The 16,321-nt window shown below is 36.9% G+C and overlaps 3 protein-coding genes across 9 annotated transcripts in view; 2 read left to right on the top strand and 1 right to left on the bottom strand.

Annotated features, from left to right (window-relative positions):
- LOC132257021 (forkhead box protein P1) overlaps positions 1-4,704 on the top strand; it is a 106,901-nt gene extending 102,197 nt beyond the window's left edge. For all 7 annotated transcript variants that reach the window (XM_059753698.1, XM_059753697.1, XM_059753694.1 and 4 more), the window contains 3 exons: positions 2,975-3,047; positions 3,874-3,971; positions 4,028-4,704. In XM_059753698.1, the coding sequence (XP_059609681.1) occupies positions 2,975-3,047; positions 3,874-3,971; positions 4,028-4,160 (304 nt within the window). In that variant the 3' untranslated portion in view covers positions 4,161-4,704. The remainder of the gene's footprint in view (positions 1-2,974; positions 3,048-3,873; positions 3,972-4,027) is intronic.
- Positions 4,705-10,272: 5,568 nt separating this feature from the next.
- LOC132257103 (ralA-binding protein 1) lies at positions 10,273-13,436 on the bottom strand. The gene is made up of 4 exons (XM_059753853.1): positions 13,361-13,436; positions 13,082-13,290; positions 12,269-12,716; positions 10,273-11,011 (listed from the first exon to the last, which is right to left on the bottom strand). The coding sequence occupies exons 2-4, from the start codon at positions 13,246-13,248 to the stop codon at positions 10,325-10,327; spliced, it is 1,302 nt and encodes a 433-aa protein (XP_059609836.1). The 5' UTR covers positions 13,249-13,290; positions 13,361-13,436; the 3' UTR covers positions 10,273-10,324.
- Positions 13,437-13,545: 109 nt separating this feature from the next.
- LOC132257105 (ADP-ribosylation factor-like protein 4C) lies at positions 13,546-15,528 on the top strand. The gene is made up of 2 exons (XM_059753858.1): positions 13,546-13,970; positions 15,138-15,528. The coding sequence occupies exons 1-2, from the start codon at positions 13,693-13,695 to the stop codon at positions 15,472-15,474; spliced, it is 615 nt and encodes a 204-aa protein (XP_059609841.1). The 5' UTR covers positions 13,546-13,692; the 3' UTR covers positions 15,475-15,528.
- The last annotated feature ends 793 nt before the right edge of the window (positions 15,529-16,321 follow it).

Below are 16,321 nucleotides of genomic sequence, written 5' to 3'. Positions count from 1 at the left end.
TCTGCACAGGGTGCACAGAGTGCAGAGATTGCAAGCAAAAGAGTTGGAGTGGAGTGAGTCAAGTAATGAGAAGAGAAACAAATTCACCAAATTCACCCCTAATTTTCACTATCCCTGAAGAAGGAGAAAAACCTCTCCGAAACGTCGATAGTAGAATAAAAGCGAGTGAAGAAAAAAGAAAGGCCGTTCCGTGTTTAATCTAATACTTTTTACGTTAGTTTCGTTTTTTCTTCTCAGACCTTGAATATAGTGATCTTTATCGCTCCAGACTGGATTTTTAAAAGTATTTCTTTGTGGTTTTATTCACAAGATAAGGAAGAAGATGAAATGAAAAGGCAGCCACTTTAGCGTAATCGGTGTTGAAATCTCTGCAAGGACTAAATGTGATACAACAAAGAAAACATCCTTTATATACCAAAAAAAAATGAGTTAATAATTCAAAAAATTGATTTCGCTTGTTCTAAATTAGTCATATTTTAATCAGTGAATTCCATAAGTATTTCTTTCTAGCAAAGTCCAGGTGCCTGACATAGAAAATATTGCACAATATCTATACTACAAAACTCATACAGAAATTTAAATTCGTTCTAGTCATAATTACATATTTTTGGTACTTGCAAATAATAAATACATAAATATCTTTCTAAATAATTCTTTCTGCTAATGAGAAAGATATTGATAATAAAACTACAACTCAACCCAAGTAAGCAGTTGCGACCACTTGAAGACTTGCTCAGGACTTAGAAATTTGTCTAACCGAGGCGCAATTGCGCCTCGCTATAATATCGCACAAGCATTTTTCTCAATTTTTCCCATTTTCACGCATCGACGAAGCATTACTATGAATTCTGAAACACTGAAATGCACGAGCAAAAATTGCTGTGCCATTTACGAACACAAATCGAGCAAAACATTCAGCAATTGCTAAACGTTTGAAATCCTTGCACAAGAGTCCAAACATGTCCTAAAAGCGCAGTGCTGCCATCTCTCTAAAAAAACCCTTGAATTAGAGCAGGCATTTAAATTACACGACATCATTAGCTACACCCTTACATCAGAGTTGAAATTCTCAATTTAACCAACATCGAATGCACCAATAATAGAATTTTAGTTGGCATTTTTTTCTGGAGAAATTGTTGCTAAAACCAGAAAAAGTCCCGGAGAAAAATTTCTCACTTTGCATAGTCGAAGGAATCGAGAACTCGAAGCGAGCGAAAGAATGAAAAAATGTGGCTGTGAGAGAGCGAACACGCGATAGCTTCGTTTCTCGCTCTCTCGCATTGCGCCCTCTCTTCACAAGCGCTGTGCGACAGATTTAGAAACGAAGCGATCGCGCGGTCGCTCTCTCACGACAATATGATTCTCGTTCAGCGTAATGCGAATTTATCCGTTCGTACAACTAATTATTTTACACTCATGTCAGGACATTTGGAACATTGCTATATTAACGACTAATGCAGACATTAAAGACTCACATTCACTCACACTTATGAAAATTACCATCTGGAAAGTCGGAAAGTTGTGTGTAGAAAAGAAAAGTTTGTATTTATTGAGTTAACGAAAATATCTAAATTTAAACACATTTTCATTTTCAACGGACAAGAAATTATGTGCAGTTCAGATATAAGAAAATGAAAATAAATTTATAAATATAGGTTGAAAAATTTGGAATAACGAGCTGTGAAAAATTATGGAAATTCATTGGCGAAGATGATATATTTCATTAACTTTCAGTTGACGTCTTGTTCGATTGATTTCAATATCTGTGAAAAATGCCATATGACTGCAACATGTAACGATTTTCGCGGAAAACGCGGAGACGGCATTTTACGAGATCTTTCTAATGAATACAAAATCAAACCTATCGGTTAATTAGAAACAGAGCTATGGTAATTTTAATTTTTAAAATTTGAACCCTTATATCTAGGGCCCAGAAGATCCTAGGTCCTTAAGTGGCAGTTCTTTGTAAAGGTCTTGAGGCCAGCTATAACATACCAGAATTTGAGCCCGATTGAATCCATAGGGGCTGAATAATTGAGGAAAGTGTATTTTGGGGGTGTTGAAAGTGGCGGACGGAGGGGTGGGGGGTTGGATTTGACCAAAAAAATCTTCATTACCATTGCATATTTTTAAACTTTGCCGCAAACTGCACATCGATATCTCTTACCCTTTAGGTCCCACAAGCCCGTTTATCACGACGGACGGACGGACGGAAGGACGGAACGACAAATAGACACGAAAATCAAAAAAGTGTTCCCTCCCATTTTTATCCTATTTCATAATTTTCAGATAACCAGAGTCATTTGGACTGGATTTTGTGGGTTTCGATTTTTAACGCGGTTACAGATATTAGCTGTGACGTAAATCATGGTTCAACATGGTTCCTAAGATAAATGAAAGCTTAATATCAAATAGTTTAGAAAAAAATCAAGAATCATTAGTAGGCACTGGAATATTGGAACAAAATAAAAAAAAAACAACTTCTTGCATATTATTTGTTTGCTTTCTCTGACCATAAAATCAGAGAAATCTGTAAAAGTATATAAATTGATTGAAATCGCTTAATTGTCGCGTCAATCATCTGGCATTTGTCACTTGCATAGTTTTCAAACCGGTTAATCTAATAATTGTCTTTTATTCATTTTTCAATCTTGATTTATAACGTACAGGAGTATTAAGTTGCAGAGTAAAGATCATTACAAAATATGTCCAATTTATTTTCCTACCTTAACCCGAACACCATCTTTGTTGTCACTTTGAACTTAATGAAATGTAGAAATATTGAGTTTCCCTGTTTCTCAAGCTATTCTCTCTATTTATTATTTTGTGAATAAAATTGCTTCAACTCTATTTGTTTCTACAGCATCTGCATGCGCATGAGTAGCATGTTAAATAAAGATTGTACTAGTCTTCACTACTTTTATCACAGTACCTAAACTAAAGATGACGTCACAAAATTCCAATATTCTTGCAGTACGCTTCAGTCTACTACTACCATACATAGTCCATCGTTGTATTCAACTGCTTCTTTTGGCGCCAATCTACAGGTTAGTAAATATAGAATTAATTAGTTCGTCGGGGAACTAACCTGAAATAGGACAGAACGAATTAGACTCTGCCCTCTCCGCCACTGAGGCTTCCTGCCGACCAACTCACTAACCTGCAAATATGGAGGTGAAATATTATCTGGCGAAAAAGGAATTTTTCGCGTCGCCAGATCAACACTCCACAAGCCCCCAATGTCGGCGGCTTTTCTGCTCTATTTCGCTTTAACGATGAACTCACAAACTGTCGGGATTGGGTTTATAAAGGCAGATGTTCGCAGCATAAAATTCACACACGTGTTTTTCACTTTTTATTGAATCTTAAAAAAGGTTATGAATGCACAGCCTCGGAGCGGACTTCAGATTTCTCCGAAAGGCTATTGCGGAAAATATTTTAAATCAAATGGCCGTTTGGCCGTGGAATTTCTCTCCATTAGTATCTACTTTTCCTCTGCAATTTTCCGTGGATAAAATATTAATATATGTTTTGAATACTAAGGGAGACACCTGATTTGACTTCAGAAAATATAATTTTTCATTATTGAAGTAGAAATTGTTAAGCAATTAAATTTTGGTAGATGTGGTTTAGTTTTCATGAGTAGCGTATTATCGAAAAAATTGAGGCACATTTGGCGCGTAGTTTAGATGGTCACGTTACCCTTGTAATATCTATCCATAACAAAAGTATAAATTAATTCTTACAAATGTTTTTCCGCCATTTAGAGTTTTGATAATTTTTATTGACTTAACACTAAGGAAAACTGCGACAGCAAAAAATTTCTGCAAATTTCAATGCTACGCAATAATAATTTCGCTTATTTTGCGATAGAACACATGGACACCCGGTTTCATTGATGACACTTCGAATTCGAGTTTTCTAAAGCAACAATCACGTTGTCAATCATTAAGTCCCACGGAAGGGCACAGGTAAGTTTAAAAAAAATCATATAGAATGACAACTTATATTATCTATATAATAACAGTTATCCTTCGAAACGACTGAATGGCGCTAAATGCGAAACTTCTGAGATTGAAGAAGCAATGATTGAGGATGAAACAGCAGGACGAGCTGAGGATCTCAGCGTGACCACGGAGAATATGTCGGGGATACACTGAATTTACACGCTCAACATATCTCAATTACCAGTCTCTTTTCATCTAAATGTGATATTTTTGAGTTTTCGTGCAAAATAATGTAAACATTTGTCTCTAAGTGGCTGAGCTCTTTCCCAAATTAATCTGTAATAGATTGTCATATCAAACATATAAGCCAAGAAGAGTCAAAAACAATGATTGCTAATAAGTATATATTTCATTTCTAACTGATATGAAAACAGAAAAATTTTACTTACAGTTACAAACCATTCTTTAATTAGTTTCACAATATATTCTCCTGGAGTCATGCTCAAGACTCATTTCAGTGCTGTTTGTAAATATTTTCACAATTTGTTTTTCAAAGTTAGGTTAAATATTCAAATCTGTCCTACTACAAAAAATCCCCATAAAATATTCTGACACATTTAGATATAATTCACTCCTTTGTCTATTTAACTGGCGTTTACGCTTCACGACTCCAATAGAAAGTTATTTAAATAACATAGGAGTTTCAATAAGGGAGTAACATTTATAAAAGAAAAATAAAGAATAATAAATTAAATAATTGGAGATCTTTTTCACTTATCATGTAAACTCTGAGGCAAGAGATAAATTGAGATTTTTGGAGCGATTCCCACTAAAACTCAGGAATATTAAACAGAAAACATATAACAGTTAACCATTCCAAATGAATAAGGAATAACAGTTCCAGCCACCAAGCCATTTGTAGGTGAAGCCCATTATCTTTACTACGAATACCAGTTATTGCACTCATGAAAAGTTTTCCCCAGAATGCTTTTTCTGGAAATTTTAGCCCAGCATAATCGCAGTAAACAATTTAAGCACATTCTCTCTTTATTTTTATAACCTTCAGCCAATTTCTGTACAGTGATAAGTATTGCACCTAAACAGACGGCATGCTAAGGAGGGGGGAGGACACTATCACCAATAATTATAATTGATGACTTGATGATGAACCATGCGATCACAAGCATATTGGTCTCATTGAACGTTCAAATAGTTTGCCTAAATACGACATATTTTACTTCATTCCGGAAGAAAACATTAACAACATTCTGGAGGCCTTCCAGGGTTTTCACCTAAAACTCAAATTCACAGTCGAAATGGAAAATGACGTGATAAGTGAACGCGTTGGTTCGCTTATGGCTGAGCTGGGCGATGCTTTCAACTCGAAATGTGGCAGACTCGATTCGTAGCTAAGCAAAAGTGATATTGGATCTAATTTATTTATTATTTGTTGAAAATTACTTTAAACCACAATAAATGTAGTTCCTTAGTTTGTTATATACTTAATTAAATTTATTGAATATTAGGTTGGTTCGCGATGCTGGATTTGATTTGAATCGGCACAAAGTAGACAATTTAGTAGATTTGTGAGCATAAGCAGCATAACTAGAGGGGACATAATGTACAATATGATAGCGAAACGGCATCGCTCTAATTACTTATACAAAATTAAAACGCTATATCTCGGGTTCAATGGCATTGATAAAAAAAAGAATTAGCACATTTTAGAAACGTCTCAATCGGGACTATTAAAGTACCTAAAAATTTCATACAAAATATTTTGATTTTGGACAAAATTTTGGTCTGAAAAATTATACAGAGATAGGGGCCGATCAAGGTGTAAATTTTAACCCCCATATCTCCCCTCCTATGATTTCAATCTTCATGAATGGGGGTTCGTTGGAGAGGTCTCGATCTCAGATACAATATACTGAAATTTAAAGAAAATTCGATTTCGAAATTTCAAAAATGATTTTTCCGTTTTTAGCGCCTCTATCGGTGGTCATACCAAGTTATGATGTTAGAATGGGAGATGGTATTTTATGAGGTCTATCTAATAAGCTTTCAATCATTCAAATCGGATAATTAGAATCGGAGTTACAGCCATTTTAATTTTGAATATTTGGACCTTTGTATCCAGGTTCCAAAAGGACCTAGGGCCTTAAGTGGCGCTTCGTTGGAATGGTCTTGAGTCCAGCTATACCATACTGGAATTTGGGACAGATCCATGCCATAGCGGTTGAACAAATGAGTAAAACGATTTTTGGTTGTATTCAAGATAACAGCAGGGGTGCGGGTTGGATATAACATCACCCAGTTCTAGCGGCAGTAGGATTTTTGACCTTTGGTGAAAACCGCATGTCGATATCTCTTACCGTTCAGGTGCTACAAATCCATTTACGAGGGACGGACCAACAAACCAAACCAAAAAAATACAAAAGTTAAAAACAAAAAACCATCACAACGTAAGGCATTTCGACTTTTTTTTTTAATAATATCAATAATTTATTTCTTAATGTTTTTATAATTCTAATGCCCTGAGTATTATGTGTTTACACTTTTTTTCAATACAATTTCAGCCGTAGCTGTTCTTTGTAATGTTTGCTTTGTTTTTCGATTGTTACGTGTTTGAAATTATAATTTCATCTGTCTGAGCTGATCGTTTTGATTATGATTTTGTATTCCATTTCGTTTTTTTTTTTTTGTAATCAGGACGAAATTTATGTATTGGGCGGAATTCTGGCACCAAGATAAAGTCCAAGATACCAAAACGTCAATATATTTACATTTAGAGATTTGGTATTCTAAACTCGTCAACTTTCTTGGCCGAATTTTCTGCATGTGATAATTTCCCTTCTCAACACTGGTCGAAGTATCAATTCTCTCAATTGCTCGCGCGGCTCAAATGTAAACCAATGCACTGTGAAAATAAATGCGTTTAATAAATACTCTGTGTCGTCAATAATGAGGTCATCTGCATAGCCAGACCTCCCACGAATGAGAAAAAGTGCATTTCCGCACAATCTACCAAATTTTTGCAGATATTTTGGTAAGTTTGTATATCAACAACAACAACATAACCTGAAATTAATTCCTTTCTACTCCTTCAGGGGAATTCTTTCGGAAGCTGGCCATTTGGACTCTTTTGCAAGGCTCAGAACTGCAGCAAGAGTCTTTTGCCTCCATTCGTCATCCTGCCGTTTCACTAGACATCGAACTCGCCAGAATCTTCCCAGCGCAAACAACAGCAGCGTGAAACTCTCAGCGGCAGACATGCTGGAGATTAACGAAGTCTACGATCATGTGTATGGGCAGGAATCGCCGCAAATATGCCACGCATTGCCACAGTATGAGCGTCCGGGCATTATGATGGCGTTAAACATGAAAGGCAAGGAAGCTTTGTCACTGAAGGACTCATTTCACGAAGATTACACCGGCTAGATTCTCTCCCGGGAGTTCTTGCAGAGATATCGTCTGGACAAAGAGAACTTGGAGATCTTCACGATAGTCGTTGGCGGATGGAATATTCTCGTGAGGAACAACAACAGCTTCACTGGACAACTTAGGCTGAAGTTAGAGTAATTGTGACTAATCGGACTTCATCCTGTGATGGTAAACACTGTATTTCCCTTAAATATCACTTGTATTTCGATCCAATTCCCTCCCTTTTCAGATTCCCTGGTATACCTGGAGAAAATTTAATGCGATTCTTGATCACGCCCGGCGGGAAGATCACCATCCACACAACAACCACGACAAACGCGCTCGCTGACTGACGGGGCTTCATCATGAGCTGCCTTCACCCTCGTAGTCGCCGAAGAAGAAGAAGAAGAAGAAGAAGTAGCCGGGCATTTCGCGTGCAAAGGTGGACGTGAGACTCTGAAACGGGTCAGGAAACTCTGTGAGCTTCTGGGCAATACTGACCACCCCCGAAAGTCGGTCAGCGAATGGAAGAAGAATTCTCGAGGATGGATCTATCAGTTACGTCATAAAAAGATGGCCCATGATGATAAGGAGAGAACACCTGGTAGTGGACCGGCCAAGCTCCGACTGAGCAACTGGGAGAAAACAGCACTTGCTCTACACTTTTTGAGATTTTGGGAATTGACGGCAATGCTGCTGTTCACAGTCGAGGATTTCCTGAGCCTGCCCAGAGTTTTCCTCTTCCTGACATCAATCCCGTGGACGTAGGGGAAGATTCTTTATCCAGCCTCATGGGATTACGATCACCAAGAACTTCCAGATCAGTGAGCCCACAATTTGAGACTTCTTCGTGATCTCGCAAGAGAACAGCTCTCGATGCCCTCTTTGAGAACATGATGGAATATATTGATTTCAAAAAACGTCGAGATACGGAGAAACAAGAGAAAGAAAACTGATCTTTAATGGATTTGAGAACATGGTCGAAGGATTCTTTTGATTGGAAAAAGCATACAAAAGAAAAATGATGAAAAAGAATGGGAAAAATAAAGACTTTACACTAAACGTGAGCGCGAAATCAAACATTTTTTGATAGTAATTTAAATTCATTTATAAAAAATATCGTTTTCACATAATTTGGGTACCATTTTTTTTCTCATTTTAATTAAATACCCCGAAAATAGTTCCCTTAAGATGAAGAATATTTAACGAGATGTCTTATAATTGTAAGCGTCACTTTATTTTGTTCACCAATGGATACAATGCTCTTTTCCCGCTGTTTATTTTATAATTCACATCTGATCATATTTCTGCCCACAAAGATTTTTTGGTGGGCTACAGTTGCCTTCTTGAGCTGGCTGCCCTGGATATCTGGCTTCTCTTTTGACAAGGGGTGGTTCGGCCAGACTTCGGAGACTACTCGTCCCTAGAGCCGAGCATGAGACCTTTCACCGTACCCTCTTCCTTAGAGGTGTGTCACTTTATAACTCCCTCCCACGTGAGGCACGCGAGACTGTGGGGGCATCAGGCGGTTTTTTCAGGCTGATCATACTTTTTAGATATTCTTAAGTTTCAATTTTATATCTGTATATATCTCTAATCTTAGCAATTCTTATCTCTTTGGACTGTAGATTTTTAGCCTTTAGTCCCTATTATAATTTTTCTTTTTTTCTTTATCTTGCATTACCTTAGATAAATTTGTAAGAGGGATGGCCCTAAATTTTGCCATGATAATAAATTGAATTAAATGAAAAGATTTAATTATATAAATTTTAACTCAAATATAACTTTCTTATTGAAAATATATATAGCATTTTCTGTTTTCGTGTATTTTGTTTTGCGTACAAGGGGTGGCTAATGTGGGCTTTTAGTGCCACAGCATCTCTGCATCTCCGCATCTCCGTGTATCTCGGCTACATCTCGACTGCATCGCGATGCAAGGATATGCAAAATCCATTTATTCGGGAATTTCCGGACAGATCTGATCCATCGTTAAAAAAAATCTTGGGGAAATAATCATTTTTTGATTATTTAAATAATTGACTTAAATAATTAATTATTTGATTGATTAGAGAGCATTAAGTTTCCTCAAAAATCGCCTTGACTGCATCTCTACATCTCGGCATCTCTGGTGCATCTCGTGCATCTCGAATGCATCTCGAACATCTGCATCTCCAACATTAGCCACCCTTTGTTCATATACATGTATCTAATGTAGGGGGCCAACTCCCTGAAAATGTATAATTAGGCAAATTAGTATTCTTTGACAAAATGACAATAGTAAAATAATAAAAAACAGTCTAATGCCCAACACTGGATGGATTTCCGGTTAGACGATAGAAAACATGGGAAGAATCGGAATTACGATCAAGTGCAGAATCAATGTCCTGACTTACTCTCAGGAGAGTCGAAGTAGTTCCATGACCACTTTGAAAGCTAGTTTCAAATTACTTATTATCTAGTTGATTCATTTGAACTTTTCCTGCATTTTGTACAGAAATTTTGGCATGATAACGAAACAAAGTTTTCCAATGTATTTCAGACGCATGAAAATGTAAGATACGGCGGAAAATTGATAAAAAAAAGCTATCAAGTTTAATCAATATTAGATTAGTCAATTGAAAAAAGTAAAGCACTTGATTTGACGTACGAAAAAAAATTGCATTTCAGTGTCTACTAAATAGAGTAATTTTAATTCAATATATAAGTAAGAGCGATTACACACTTACGGTTAACAGGTAGCACATATGCTCAAAATTCCACATCTTTAACACTTGAATTGTAAAAAAAATTACCACAACTTCAAACAAAAGCATAGCACATTTGTTATTACCTGTGCTAATGAAAAGTATAGACCTTTTATAACGTGATAATTTAATCCCTAGATATTTATATTTTTGAAAAAGAAAAAGTTTAAATTTAATTGAATGACCGGTGTTCAAATCAATTGCAGTGATTTATTCGCTTGGTGTCAAAAGTGATTCCTGTTCTATGGTAGCGTTTACTTGAAGTTGAAGCAGATCCATGTAAATATTATGAATATTTTCAGCTAATATCCTAGCCTTTGTTAATAAAGATGCGTTGTCGGCTACTATCGGCTCCCAGTTCTCGTCGGTTACAGGCGGAGATGTACCATTTTGCATAAGTACCAAATCTGTAGTTGCATTAGCAAGACGGTGCTGTAATTTAACTGCAGTAGCTCTCAATAAACGATACTCAATTTGTAGGCGGATTACATCATTAGCATTTGGGTGACCAGAGTGTGGAAGCAACAAGTCTACTTCGGTATTCCACTGTAGGCGCGCAAGTCTGAGACGACGTTTCAAGTGTGTTACAATTCTCTGTACACACCACAATTGCTCTTCACGTGCTTCACATGTGAACCCTTCGCCCATATCTCTGTGAATAAGTGCCAAAAGACGTTCCTGGCGTCCAATTTCAGCTGCAAGCACCATTGGATGTTCAGGTAGTGGCGGAGTTGCTGTACCTGTGAGGGGTTCCACGTGTATCACAGGTTGACACCAATCAAACAGTTCATCAACTTGATCGCGTAGTCGAAAAAGGAGACGTGGTGGCAAACGTGCAGCAGCATTTAACACTGCTATTGAGCAATGGCGAGCTTCAAAGGCATCCATATGACGAACCTAGTAGAAGAAAGTTTATATGCATTGTGTTAATGTAAGTTATGAAAAAAACTGGAATGTGCCTCCTAACAGCTTAACATTGAATACGTATGTAAACACTTAGGGCAATGACATACTTATGACTAGTTGGTTTACTTCTACAAGTATGCGTATAAAAACTTAGAACCTCGAGATCATCCTTAAGTCTGTCTTTGCTCTTAGACTACTTGCTATAATAACTACTTTGCTTAGGAGAACATTAACGTCCCGTTGAGGGATAAAGCCTTCTCCCCATTAGAGTAGATATGTAGACAAGTTGTTTTAAACTGGCAAATTGTCAGCTTGCCAATCAACAATAAATGGTTCTAAATACCCAGACAGAGCGCAAGACAACAATACGCTACCAATGAAACGTACGTTTCAACTGGATTTTTAGAAACCGCTTGGGTTGCTATAATTTGCCATTGATAGGCTTAATCTTTCGTATTTTGCTTTCTTGCAACATCGGTAGGATATGAACACACGGCTGTAGTATCAAAAGTCAAAGGCATTGACCACTAAGCCACAGCCGCACTCTTAAATAAAGTCTACTCCTCTTTTTAAAATTAAAAGTAATCCCGAGAAAATTTTTGAATAAATATTATACTATTTTTATGCAAACTTTTTTTCCTTTATAAAGGATTCCGAAGCAAGATATCCTACTACGTTACTAGCGTTAAACTTGAACAGAAAGACATGTAATGGAATTATATTAACAGAGTACAAAAAATTCTCTTATTTGCTCAAAACTTTCAGAGGTAATTCTGCTAGAATGATAAATTTAATTTGAGTTTTCAAATATTCACTAATATTTTAGTTTTTAATTCACAAGTTGTCAGTAAATCAGCTTGTTTCGCTGTTCTTGTCTTCTCTTTCTCTTCTTGCAACTTCAACAAAAAGTTCACAGAAGAAGGATCTCTTCTTTCTCACTTGGACCACTGATTATCATTGGTTTTTCTAGTTTCTCAAATGTGGCCATATGGGCGAAAATGCCAGTGGCCGTACAATACTAAAACTCAAAAAAAAGTGAAAGTGTGTTCAACATGTCATTTTACCGTAGTTCGTGTCAAAGTACTATTGCAACTCATGCCGCAACCTCATTGTAGTGGCTATGGCACTACTACGGTATATTGTGATTAACTCATGGAATACATTCTATTTAATGCTGCAAAAAATGTTTGCTTCATTTTTTCATCAGCATCATTTTGTTATTTAATATTTCGCCTTTTGATTACTCACCAACCAAGCCAAAACTGTCCGCTGTATCTCTGGAAGTGAATTGACGACTGTTATTTGAGATGCACCAGTTCCTAACAGCTGTGCGGTTATATTTGATGGCAAAAGTGGTTGAGGTAGAGAAGCCAAAAAAAGGCGTAAAAGTTCCCAAGCCACTGGTGGACACATGACTGGCGTTTCTAGGCATCGGGCATCATATTGAGCTCGTAGTTCTACCACTGTGATTTTATGTGCAGGAGTAGGTGATACACGTGTTCCAGAATGTTCCCGAAGGCAATCCAAGCAGTGTCGAAGAGGTAATGGCAGTGCAACACCATCTAGACATGGTAATCGGCGCACAGCAGTATCAAGATCTACGCCAAATACAGGTGGAGGCTGCGGCCGTGACTTGTCGCGTTTTTCCTTACGTCCTGCAAATTTAAAAGCCTTTCGCTTGCATCGAATGGGACTTCTGGAAATATAGATACGAAATAAATCCCATAAGTATATACCAAATTTACCAAATAAACCGGTAAAAGAGTTTTGCTCACTCAATATGAATCACAAACAAAGTATAGCTTACAACATTACATATTTCCATATCGATTTTGGACCTAGTATAAAAATTTCTACTTTCTGACTAATAGAATTTCCGAATTTAATTGTATTTAGTCTCTACTTTTGGCGCTTAGTTGACATAAAGCCAAATTTCAAGTTAGTTTTCACGTTAATTAAAATAGTGTTTATTTATTTTTTGCGTTGATATATACGAGCATAACCACTACTCAATTCAAGCCGTCCTTAAGCACTTTGTATAGAAAAAGAAAAACAACTTACTTCGTTTCTGGATGTTCCTTCTCAGGACTACTGTCACCTGATAACGCTGCGTAACCTCTGTCCTTACGTTCCCGGCGCCGCCGACCCCCGTCACGATCTTCAAATTCTGTCCCCGACACAAATAGACCCGGGAATTCCTTTTCTACGTCCGGACTCTCAAACTCCATTTCATTAACTGCCACAACCCAATATCAAAGAATTCATCAAAACTTCAAAGAAATACTTACGAAAGTCTAATAGTAAAACCTGTGACAGAATGCTCCTAGAGTAATATATTACCCATGTTACGTATTTTCTGACACCTCCAATATTGGCGGTGTGGCATCTTATCCAACGATCCCCTGAAATATGTATTACTATTTCTCTTATTTGTTGTTCTTGAAGATTCGTATGACGCGTCGTATGACGAAGTGTAATTTTTGGGACCAAACAGTTTATGGGCTATTAGACATCTGTCAGTTTACTTTGGCAGTCCCAGCACTGTTTCACTTCTGTTTCCAGATAAATCAATAGTGAACCACTGTTGCTTTCATATACTTTATAGCAGCGCCCCCGCGTTTCTCGCTAGCATGTTCACAATGTCTGGTGAGCGGTAGAGTGTAAGAGCAAAAATGGGAGCGGCGATGGGTAAAAGCAGCGGCGTGCTGTTTGATTCGCTGCCTAGCACTCAGAGTACCCTGCATATTGTGATGCTGGGTCTCGACTCTGCCGGTAAAACTACAGCTCTTTACCGTCTCAAATTCGACCAGTACCTCAATACCGTACCCACCATTGGGTTCAACTGCGAGAAGGTGCGGGGCGCTACTGGTAAGGCTAAGGGTGCCGTTTTTCTAGTGTGGGATGTTGGCGGTCAGGAGAAACTCAGACCACTCTGGCGCAGCTATACGAGGTGAGGAGCATCATCACTTATGTTTGAATGAAATAAAAATTTAACAGATGAATATATAAAAAAGGAGTGACTAATGTTGGAAACGCAGTGCCACGGGCACAATAATTGTTTGGATTATATAGTATATATATTTATATATTATTATATAGTAGGCTATATTTTATGCCAACTATATAACAGATAGTTAACAGTAGTATAATAGTTAGTTGCAATTTTTTTTCGAAAGCCATAGAATCCGAGCAAGAGCGGTCTAAAATTTTTTTTTATTAAAATTAAATGGACTTACATTGTGAGTTGTTTATGTAGCTCAGCTGCCCATATGTTGGTGTTTGGTTATCACGTAATTTATGTGTGATTTACCAAATAATATAATCAACTAGACTATTTATATCGTCTCGGCTAGAGCTGCGGTGGCCGTACGATCTAAAGTACCCGCACGGCGATATTCCCACACCAAATGGTCGAGGTTCGATTTCCGGCGAATGCAAAGATTTTTTCAGTCCTCTGGCCTGCACTTACCTAACCCCTCTATATCCCTTCTACTCACAATACTCCCATCCAGATTTAAAGGAAAAAATGAATTATACATTCAAAATTACCACATTCAAACGATTTGTATTATTAAACAGAAAAATATTCTAAATCACGTTGAAAATAGAAGGAGATAAAAACAGAACAGAAATCAGCTATGGCTGAAACTGTATCAATATGAAACAATGTAAACACAGATCAACTCTGAGCAGTAAGGTTGTAGAATATGAAATGACGAATAAAACCAATATTATAAAAAAAAGAAATATCATCTCGATTTAAATTTTTAAGCGGGATCAATTTTTATTTAATTCCGATATGAACAAAGAATTTGACCCATTTTTTCCCTACAATTTGGGAAAATTGTGAATGAAAGGGATGCAGAGAAGGTTAGGAAAGTGCATGCCGAGGGATTGATAAATTTGCAGTCGCTGAGAATCGAACTCAGGCTATTGGGTGTGGAAATACCGTGCGTACACAGTCCAAATGGCCACCGAAGCTCTCTCAGCTATGTCATTTCACAACTGTAGTAGTAAGAGTAAACCATTTTAAGCAATCGACTACAGCTGCTAATGTTCAAAAAATTTTTAAATAAATTATTATGTTTAAATATACAATTTATGTTTCTTCTTATAGGTGTACTGACGGCATTGTCTTTGTGGTAGACTCAGTAGACACGGAGCGTATGGAAGAAGCTAAGATGGAGCTATTGCGCACAGTTAGGTGCCCGGATAACCAGGGCGTACCACTACTGGTGTTGGCAAACAAACAAGATCTGCCCGGAGCCTGTGAGCCTCGCGAATTGGAACGCTTGCTAGGTCTCTATGAAGGTGTAGGCGAAGCGCCAAAACTAACACATATTCAACCAGCGTGCGCTATTACTGGCGAAGGTCTTCAGGAAGGCTTTGAAGCACTTTACGACATGATTATTCGGAAGCGAAAACAAACTAGAAGCACAAAAAAAAAACGTTGATAAATCTTACGTGTGTGTTCTTCTATACTTTCAAAATTGTTTTTATTATTATTATTTTGTTTTTTTATCACATATTTTATACCGTCATGCTCGTTTTATTTAACATTTTCTATTTTATTGATTTTTTGAATTAAGAGAACTCCAAATGAAGAAATATTTTCTTTCAAAAACATCAGGAACAGAATTTATTGGTATTTAAATATGATATTATTGTCAGGTAAGAAACATTTTTTCAATTATCTATTAGTAAAGATATTTGATGTCACGAAATTGACAATTCCATTTCTTGTATAGTTAGTTTTTATTACACATCCAACTAAAACACAGCAATGAGTATCCCTGCCGGACACCTCTTTAAATATCAACGTCGTTATCTTTAGAGAAAATCGAAGAAAATTAAAGTTCTCTGAAGAGGTGATATTTATTGTCTCCGTTGAGAATCTCCTTGTCAATCCAAAAGTCCAAAACACATTTTTATATGAATCTTTGAAGAGATCTCTTAAACGATTTGCTCCCAGTTTTAATAGAAGAACATTGGGGTTCTCGAGAATCCTATAAAAGCTATCAATGGAACAATTCTCTTTGTGTAGAGAATCTCTTCAGACCTCTTAAAACCAAATGTCGAAATTCTCTGCGTTCATGAATAAAAACCTAACATATTTTTATAAATTCCTTTATTAGAAAATCATCCTCTATTCGACTTTCTTACCATTTTATCATTATTTTACATCATTTTATGCTGCAGTTAGGTTTTTTCCGTTTGTCTCGGGGTCACGTGGCCGATTCAGAAAACACTTCAAACCAAACCTCTAATCTGCGCTGTAGGCGTCTCTTCCTTGTTTCTAGT

This window comes from Phlebotomus argentipes, unplaced genomic scaffold (assembly GCF_947086385.1).
Source record: "Phlebotomus argentipes unplaced genomic scaffold, Phlebotomus argentipes genome assembly contig_75, whole genome shotgun sequence".
NCBI classification, from domain to species: Eukaryota; Metazoa; Arthropoda; class Insecta; order Diptera; family Psychodidae; genus Phlebotomus; species Phlebotomus argentipes.
The sequence above is the reverse complement of the archived record's forward strand: the minus strand, read 5'-3'. Positions and strand labels throughout refer to the sequence as shown.